Source organism: Acanthisitta chloris, unplaced genomic scaffold (assembly GCF_000695815.1).
Source record: "Acanthisitta chloris isolate BGI_N310 unplaced genomic scaffold, ASM69581v1 scaffold19282, whole genome shotgun sequence".
In the NCBI taxonomy this organism is placed as follows: domain Eukaryota; kingdom Metazoa; phylum Chordata; class Aves; order Passeriformes; family Acanthisittidae; genus Acanthisitta; species Acanthisitta chloris.
The window spans coordinates 1-9,722 of record NW_008660118.1 but is presented as its reverse complement, the minus strand read 5'-3'; the positions used below and the strand labels follow the sequence as shown (position 1 = coordinate 9,722).

General features: G+C 41.1%; 1 protein-coding gene across 1 annotated transcript; it reads right to left on the bottom strand.

The window, feature by feature from the left end:
* Positions 1-749: 749 nt before the first annotated feature.
* On the bottom strand, positions 750-9,076 carry FAM173B (family with sequence similarity 173, member B). The gene is made up of 4 exons (XM_009069707.1): positions 8,801-9,076; positions 6,792-6,929; positions 5,997-6,047; positions 750-997 (listed from the first exon to the last, which is right to left on the bottom strand). Exons 1-4 carry the CDS (start codon positions 9,074-9,076, stop codon positions 791-793), a joined length of 672 nt encoding a protein of 223 aa, XP_009067955.1. The 3' UTR covers positions 750-790.
* Positions 9,077-9,722: the final 646 nt, after the last annotated feature.

Below are 9,722 nucleotides of genomic sequence, written 5' to 3'. Positions count from 1 at the left end.
ATGTTTTATTCTGTTCTCCACATTAAAGTTTTCCATTTCTATAAAACGTTGTTGTAATTTTTACTAATTACAAGTCCTGGTTTCAGCTGGGATAGAATTTGTTTTCTTCCTAGTAGCTGGTAGAGTGCTGTGTTGTGGATTCAGAATGAGAATATTGTTGGTAACACACTGATGCTTCAGTTGCTGCTGAGCAGTGCTTACCCTGTCAAGGACTTCTCAGTTCTCCATGCTCTGCCAGCAAGGAGATGTGCAAGAAGCCAGAAGAGAGCATGGCTGGGACAGCTGACCCAAACTGTGCAAAGGGATATTCCACACCATAGCATGTCATGCCCAGAATATAAACTGGGGGGAGTTGGCAAGGAGGAACCAGTCATTGCTCTGGGATGAGCATCGATCCAGCAGGTGGTGAGCAATGCTACTGCGCATCACTCATCTTTGTTGGGGTTTCCTCCTCTGTTTGTTGTCTCCCTTTTCATCACAATTATTATTACATCTATTTCAATTATTAAACTGTTCTTATCTCATCCCATGTGTACGACCTTCTTTCCAATTTTCCTCCCCATCCCACTGGGAGAGAGCGGGTGATGGGGTGAGTAAACATCTGTACAGCACTTAGTTGCCAGCTGGGATTAAACCAGGACACTACATTAAACCATTTAACTACACCTTTCAGTAACCTTCATGTGCTTTCAGATAACCAGTGTACTTCACTTTCTTGAGTGAATATATATATCTCCATAGTCAGATGAAGTCATAGCTAAAAATTTCAGTAAAAAATAAAAATAGATGTTTAGGATTCTGTCTCTGGTGTAATTTCCAAGCTTTTTGTTTCACATCCTGGGTGTTTCAAATCATGTTTCAAATCATAGGCCCACACAGTGTCTATTCCATCTCCAATAGTACGATCTGGAATCCAGCAAGGGAAAGGAAAACGACAGGCAATAATTCTGGCATCACATTCCAGTTCTTCTTCCAGCTTCTTCTCCAACTGTGGCATCTGTTGAGTAACAATAAAAAACTTTCGGAAGCAGTAAAAAACCAGAAGCATTCTCTTTAGAATCTAATTCAAGTATTCAAGAGAAGTCTAAGGTTTGAGGAATTTTTTTTACAAATCTTTGGAATTCATGATATATATTTTGGCTTTGATGTCTTAACAAAGAATATCTAAAACTAGAAAATGGTGGTCATGTCCCAGCTGGTGACATCAAGGAAATCGTAACTTTAAATTCCAAAAATCAAATCAAAACCTGTAGATTATCCCTTAGATTCAAAAAGCCTGCAAAGAAAAGATTCTGCATGTTCCAATTCATGAGTCTCTTCAGTGTGATTCTTCTCTGTAGGGAATGGAAGTTCAGATCCCTGAATTTATGCTATTTATGACACCCCAAGATTCATGAACTATTGTGTGATACTCAGAGGTTACCACTGCTCATAATTTACAGTCTAACATCAAGACAGATCCCAGGACACTCAAAACAGACAACAACCCAAAGCAAACATTCTGCTCTCACTGTATAAAGTACTGGGATATTAAATACTATTGAAATTCAGCTTTGTTGACTCCACAGCCTGTTAACACATGCATCTAAATCCCTGCAGCAGCACTGCATGAATCAGAATCATAGTATGGTTTGGGTTGGAAAGGACCTTTAAAGGTCACTTAGTCGAACCCCCCTGCCACAGGCTGGGACATCTTCAACTAGATCAGTTTGTTCAGGGCCCTATCCAGCATGGCATTGTTTACAGCAACGGGGCATCTACCACCTCTCTGGGCAACCTGTTCCACCCTATTTGTAAAAATTTTCTTACTTAAATCTAGTCTGAATTTACCCTCTTGTCCTGCCACTACAGGCCCCACTAAAAGGCTATACCCATCTTTTTTATAAGCCCCCTTTAAGTACTACAAGGCCACAGTAAGTCTTCCCCAGGCTGAACAACCACAACTCTCTCAGCCTGTCCTCATAGGAGAGGAGCTTCAGCCCTCTTTTCATGTTCATAGCCCTCCTCTGGACTCACTCCAACAGGTCCACATCTGTCTTGTGCCGAGGACTCCAGAGCTGGATGCAGTACTCCCAGCTGGGGTCTCATGAAAGCAGAGTATTCTCACCTCCTTTGACCTGCTGGCCACGCCATTTTTGATGCAGCCCAGGACACAGTTGGCTTTCTGGGCTGCAAGTGCACACTGCCAGCTCATGTCCATCTTTTTATCCACCATCATCCCTGAGTCCTTCTCAGCAGGGCTGCTCTCGATCCCTTCATCCCCCAGTCTGGATTGATACCAGGCATCTCATCCCCCAGCCTGGATTGATACCAGGCATTGCCTCGACCCAGGTGTAGCACGTTGCACTTGGTCTTGTTGACCTGCAGGAGGTTCTCATAGACCTACTTCTTGTCCAGGTCCTTCTGGCCCCACTCAGTTTGGTATCATCTGCAACTTTTTCTGAGTGTGCACTCAATCTCATTGTTTATGTCATTGATGAAGATATCAAGCAGGATCAGTCCCAATACAGACCCCTGAGGGACACGACTCATGACTGATCTTCATCAGGACATTGAGCCATCAAATAATGACCCTCTGGATGCAGCCAATTCATTATCCACTGAATAGTCCACCCACCAGATCCATCTCTCTCCAGTTTAGAGAGAAGGCTGTGGAGAGAAGGCTGTTGTGGGGGGACCATGTCACATGCCACTGTGTAACTCTCCTTCGTTGAAGACCTACAGTCTAGCTTTCCTCCATTCACAATAAATGAGAGGATGTGAAAGTCAAAGGATATATCACTACTTTTCTAGAACAGCAGAGCAACACTCCAATCAGTCACATACTCTCTCTAAAGTACTTTGCAAATTTTGCTATGGATTAAGTGAGAAATGAATTAACACATCTAGACTTCAAAGTAACTTCTTTCCCATCCCAGATAGTGATTATGTTCTGGGGAAAAAAAAAACCAACAGATTTAGCCATTTTTGTCCTTCAGAAAAGTTTGATGGTATGCTTAAGCAGCTCAGCAGTGCACGTCCATTTGGAGTTCCTTTTATTCTTACATACCCTATCCACAGGCTAGTTCTATTACATGTAAAAATCTATTTATTTTGTTATCACAGTGGTAAAATTTGGATATTAAAAGGTTAAAAGGACAGTAATTACTTAAAAATATAGCTCAATTTAAGCCATGAAAACACAAAATATATGAAAATTTCACCAAAAAAAAAGAAAAAAGAAGAAAAAACTAACAGAACACTATTAGAAAACAAGACTGACAGAAGAAAATACATTTCCAGAGGCTGCAGATAGCTTCCACTATCATATGCATGCAGGGTGTGCCTTTGATGTAATATCCTATTATGGCTACATCTAAGCTTACAATGGAATATTTTAGGAAAATTATAGTCACAGATCTAATATATGAAAGAGTTACCTCTGAATATTTTTAAGCATTCTGTGCTCCAATTTCATCTGTACTGCAAATGCTTTTAAACATTTTTGCTACTGCACCTCAAACAAACTAGAAAAATAAGCCCAGTCTGGTATCTAAAACCCAGTTGAGACACCAGAAAAGGAAGGTCTAATTTGTTACAGAAATTGCAAATATAGACATAGCCTAATTTTCAGTGAGCAATTGTGAAAATTAGTGACACTGTATGTCTCTATTAGCTCCAATTAGAAAACATCATTAATAGTTCAGCCAAAAAGAATTGCATCCTTGAACTGACCAAACTAGTTTTTAAGATAAATCTATCAGTTACATTAGGTGTTTTTACTGTATTTTATGTCAAGCCAGGCTTGGGGTTTTTGTATGTCTACACAGATACATAGTTTAGTAAACCTTTTGTACAGTATATAATCAGTTAAAATGCACAGAAGCTGCAAACATGAACATCTGGTAAGAATTCTGTCATCCCACCCTGAACAACTAAAAGTCTCTCTCTGCAATGACTCAGAAACAAACACACCTTCACCTAGACACTTGCAAGAACAAGAGAGGTCTTAAGTCTTCCCTGAATATCAATAAATCCAAGTTTTGCAAGCTAATCTTGGATACAAAATAAAAGCATTGTGAAAGTATCAAATCAGACAGCATCATTAAAAAAGCTAAAGAGATTTATTGTCCTTAGTAAAAAAAAACAAAAAAAAACATATGAAGGCTTCTAAAAAATTAACTTAGTCATACAGGAGGCTAAGCATTCGCAACTTCCGAGGTAAGTTTTGAGGGGATCATGAGCAAACGAATGCTCAGGAAACACAAAGGTTCCTATGTTTGCATCTGCTGCATTTATGACAGCACTTTTACTGAAAGAATTGAGCCTAGTACTTACTGAATTTAGGGAAGCTACTTTGAGCCCTATAGCTACTCTTTGCATCACAGCTGTTACTAATTTATCCCACTTTACACTCTTACACCTAAGGTTAAGTCAGTATTTCTGCCGGGTTTACTCACATTTTCCCAGTGCATCTGCTTATTTCTACTTTACCGAAACATCTTTCTCCACCCGCACTTTTCCCCTCCGTGCCGAGGCAGAATTCCCACTGCAAATCCAAGCGTGTATGCCGCCCCCTGGCGGCACTCCGGCGGGAGAGCACGTACCTCCCACACCTGCAGCACCACTGACACCGCGGCGCTCCCCACAGCACACCCGGGCTCACTGCGGCTTCCAACACGGGCGACAGTTTCAAACTCAGGTAGAGGTTTGATTCCAGCGCCGATAAAGAATGCACAGAGCATAGGAAAGCTTTATTATGCTTCCTGTTGTTACTACAGAAATGTTACCGGCGTGTGTAGTATGGCATCACATAGAGCTCTTCACGCTCACTCATCACATGTCTGCCTGAGCACAGGAAGAATCAGTACAGAAGCAAAGTCTAAGAGAGTTGGAATTGTTCAGCCTGGAAAAGAGAAGGCTTTGGGGTGACCTAACTGTGGCCTTCCAGCACCTGAAGGAAGCCTGCAATAAAGATGGAGAGGAACTCTCTACAAGAGCATGTACTGAAAGAGGGTAGGTTTAGGTTAGCTATTAGGAAGAAATTCTTCACTGTTTGGATTAGCTATTAGGAAAAAATTCTTAACTGTGAGGGTGGTGAGGCACTGGAACAAGTTGCCCACAGTAGTTATGGATGCCCCAACCCTGGAATTGTTTAAGGCCAGGTTGGATGGAGCTCTGAGCAACTTGGTCTAGTGAAAAGTCTCTCTACTGTTCTAGGATTCTATCTGATATTTGTTTCACTCCTCCATATACATTCAACCTATATAGAAAAATCTAATAGTATCAAGATTACTTAAATATTAATATTTTTTCTATTTTCTAGCAAAAAGAGAAAAAGAAAACTAGATCAAGCTGAAAGCCAGAGTGAATGTGAAGTCTGACTCAATTTATCAAATATATCACTAAAGCAGTCACTATGCAACTCAATTTCTACACCAGTAATGCATTTTCCCCAGGGACACAGTGAACACAAGCTACAAAGCCACTTGAAGCACTTGTCTCCCTCCCTAAGCCCTCACAGTCCACAAATGGGCAAGTGATTATTTCAATATACCAACTGCTGGCCTACTTGAGGTGATCTAGTTTCTGGAGAACACAAAGTTCAACAGTTCCCTCTAACAAGGCTCCCAAAAACCAGCTGTAGCCAATTTACTACTCCAGCCTCTCCCTGTAAGCTCCTCTTTTCTTCAGTATTAAAAAAAAAAAATTGAAGTTTTTGACAACCAAACTATCACCTTTCCCCCAAGCAATTTGAGCACAGCAGTTTTCATTTGTTTCTAAACTAATGGACAGAAAATACTTCTCAAAAAACCCACATATTTTCAGAGCTCCAGTCTGCACACTGTCCCAAGTTTTATCAGGTTTTATCATGGGCATTAATAAGCAAAAATGAAATATCAAAATATTATTACTGGTTATCTTTGGCCTTCTGCAGGTTAGTTCATTTTTGCAGACCAATGCACTAACACTGAACGCCTTAAAATAATTTAATAGTGCACAAATAGCAAACTTACCATTTGAGGTACCCCAAAAACAACAACGTTTGTGTAACGGGAAAAAGAAACCTAAAATAAAATTTGAGAACAAGTCTTAATGAAAATGGCATTTGTATTTGGAGAAGTTCTCACTATTCTTTTCTCCTAATCCCTCCAGCCACACTTCTTTCAACAGCGATTTAGACCAAAAATATGAAAGGAGATCCCCTATCAACTTTTCATCACACAAATTTCCACATAAAGAAAACATTATATTGCGGAACAGTAAAAAACCTTCTACTGCCTGTCCAAGAATATGGCACCAATTCTAGTAGCACAGGAAGCATTAATTTAGAAAATACCTACGTGATTTTACTCATAACTAAGTTGGTTTTTTTCACACCCCCTGTATGTGTTAAAATCACATATGCTTTAAGTTTGCCCCTTCTTTTGTTAAATGTTAGCTAGCTATAAAAACTTAACAGGCATTCTAATGCCTGGGTTCTTCCAGTTAGTGCCATGCAGTTTTTTCAATGCTTCTCTCTGATCAAAACAAAAATCCCAAACCCACCAAAAAAACCCCACGTAATTCATCAGGCACAGACCTGTCTGAGGATCCTTTACTGAAAAACAACAGCACTCAAACAAAGCACGAGACCAGCAAAACAGCATACTTAGCCCATAGAAACTAGACTTCCAGCACAAGGGCTTAACCTAAAGCTCAATATAGAATCTTGTGGCCAGTCAGCATTCTGGTTCCTCCAATAAAGTATTTCCAAACTATGAAAATTTCTCAATCATCCCAGATTAATTCTTACATACTTCACTACCTACCTTCCATAAGTCTGATATATAAAATTTGGTGTTCTGATGCACCCCATCTCTCCAGGCACGGTATCTGGAGTACCAGACTAGCCAGGGATTTAATTCATAACCAACAGCTTTGAATCCTTTCTTTGCAGCTGCTATCACCTACAAGGAAGGAAATAAATCCTCACTTAGAAACACAAAAGGCTATTCATCTAAACAGGAGCACAGAGTTTTATTTAAAATATAAATCAAAGGAAAGCACTTCTGTAAGTCACTCAGGTTTTAATGCCCAACAGATTAGTAGCATAGTGAACAGAAACTCAAAACTACATTTTACTATTATGACTAGTCCAATTGAAATTAATATATTCAGACAAACAAAATGAAAACATAAACACTCAGAGGGCAAAGCTGTGAGCTTGTAGTACCTCTATGACTTACATAAAAGTTTAACACATTCATGACACTGCCTTGGAATTAAAGAGTACCAAAATTCACCAAGGAGAGAAGAATGAGGGATAGGCATTTGAACAACCCCTGAATCAGTGCCAACATGACATATCAAATAGAAAATACAAAAAGGCACCAGTTTCTAGACTAAAGGTTTAAGATATAATTAAAAAGGTTACTGCCAAATTTTAATCAGGAAACACCTGAAGAACTAGGAACTGCAAAACAGGCAAGGTGAAATCAGGAAGAAGTACACATTTCTTAACAGGACTTCTCAAACAGCATTACCTGGACACTTTATTTCACACTGTCAAAGTAAAACATCTTCCACCATGCACAGAGCACTTACAAATTCATTAAAAAGAATCTGGCATTGTTATCATGCTTGGAAAGTAAAATATCATCCTATTCATCCACTGATTACACTTAAGTAAGTGCTAAATGGTTAAAAGCACCTGAAAAGACTGTTTTTTTCAGGACAAATGCATTAAGGAAACACCAAGCATTCCATTTGAGGCACCTGGATTTCCAAACAGTCTTCAGTCTCCATTTAGGCACCTGTATAATCAGAATTAAACATGCAGTGCCTACTCAAATTAGATGCCTCGGATGAGAGTCAACAGTCAGAATGATGAACAGAGAAGGCATCAGAAACTGCAGTTCTTTCATATCTGCTTTTTTTCCTCTGTTTCCTACTCAGGAAGCCACCTTCACATATTTGGGTTTCCAAATTAAATATTTTTGCATGGATAAATAGTTGACTTGTTCACAAGAAATATGGACAGAGGTAGCATTCAAGAACTTGCTTGTTTCCATCAAAAACACACCTGGTGCAACATCCTGTTGCCAAAATTTCCTTGAAGTAGATGGTTATGAAAAGGTACACAAAACATCACAATGACAAAAAATCCCCACACCATTCTCCACTATACCCTCACCACATTTCACAAACTGTGGTTCAAACAATGCCCTGAAAGCAGAATTATCACTTTGGCTTTCATGACTCTCACCATTTCTCTTGGTGATTACTCTAGTTCCACCACAGGGATTTTGAAGTGGGGAAGCCAGCACTGCACAAAGGTATGAAGGCTACAGTACTATCAGTACCAGGATTTTTATTTTTGCATTCCATTCCTTATTTCTCATGCTCTTTTGCTCTTTATACATTAAGCATAGAGCTGCAGCTCCAAAAGCACAGCACTATTTAATCTCACAGCCTCACTTGCTGCAGTTGTACACCTATGTGGAATCACAGCTCTTTGTCAGTCACAATACCAACATTTTGATGGCATCTTTTGATGTGAGTGCAGTGTGATTCCCTCCAGGCACCACGATGAGGCTGTCATTTTGTATGCTACCTTGGGCAAGCTGCAGGTAAGGCTGGAGAAAAAAAAAACCTACTACTGGCCTAAACTGAATGTAAACCTTCCTCAGCTTTGATTGTTATCGTAAGACTTAAACAAAACCACTGTAAATACAAAAAACAAAACCATTTGTAAATATGAGAACACAGCAGCGACAGCTAGAGCATTTGGTAGGTTTCTGAGCAGTGGTAAGAAAGGAAGGCAAAGCCCATAACTTACAATGCGGCCATCCCCGCTACCAATGTCAACTAGGGAGCCACTTCTGTTCTCTAGCATTTTCAGCACGTTCTGGATCTGAGCTGCGGTGGCAGGAACGAAGGGCAGGCACACTCTCCTCAGGGCCGGGGTCACGAAAGGGGTGACCACAGCATAGAGAGCCACCAAGGTCCCACCGACTCCAGCAGTGACCAACATGCCCCAGCTGCTCCTGCGGGAGCCTCCCTTGCCATCCTCCCGCGGGGCTGCTGAGCTCTCCTGTGCTAGCACCCGGGGCATCGAACCTGGAGACAGAGAGAGCCTTCATTATCAACTCATTAAGCTCACTCAGGACAAAAGAGCAACGAGGCTGGTGAAGAGACTGGAGCACAAGTGCTATGAGGAGAGGCTGAAGGAGCTGGGGTTGTGTTTAGCCTGGAGGAGGCTCAGGGGAGACCTTATCACCATCTACAACTCCCTGAAAGGAGGTTATAGTCAGGTGGGGGTTGGTCTCTTCTCCCAGGCAACCAGCAGGAGGACAAGAGGGCACAGACTCAAGCTCTGCCAGAGGAGGTTTAGGTTGGATATTAGGAAAAGATTTTTTTACAGAGTCATCAGGCAATGGAATGGGCTGCCCGGGGAGGTGGTGGATTCACCATCCCTGGAGGTTTTCAAGATGAGACTGGATGTGGCACTTAGTGCCGTGGTCTGTAACCATGGTAGGGTTGGACTTGATGATCTCTGCGGTCTCTTCCAACCCAGTTAATTCTATGATTCTATGATATCAGAACATAAAACAACGGAAAAACATTATACCCCTTCAGCCGCTTCTCAAACACTAGGGAGGTGCAACAGAAGCTGAGGCAGGAGGTTGATCTGCCCAGGAATGGAAAGCAGTCTCCACTCAAGCCCACAGCCCTCCCCACCCGGCCGGGCAGCAGCGAGC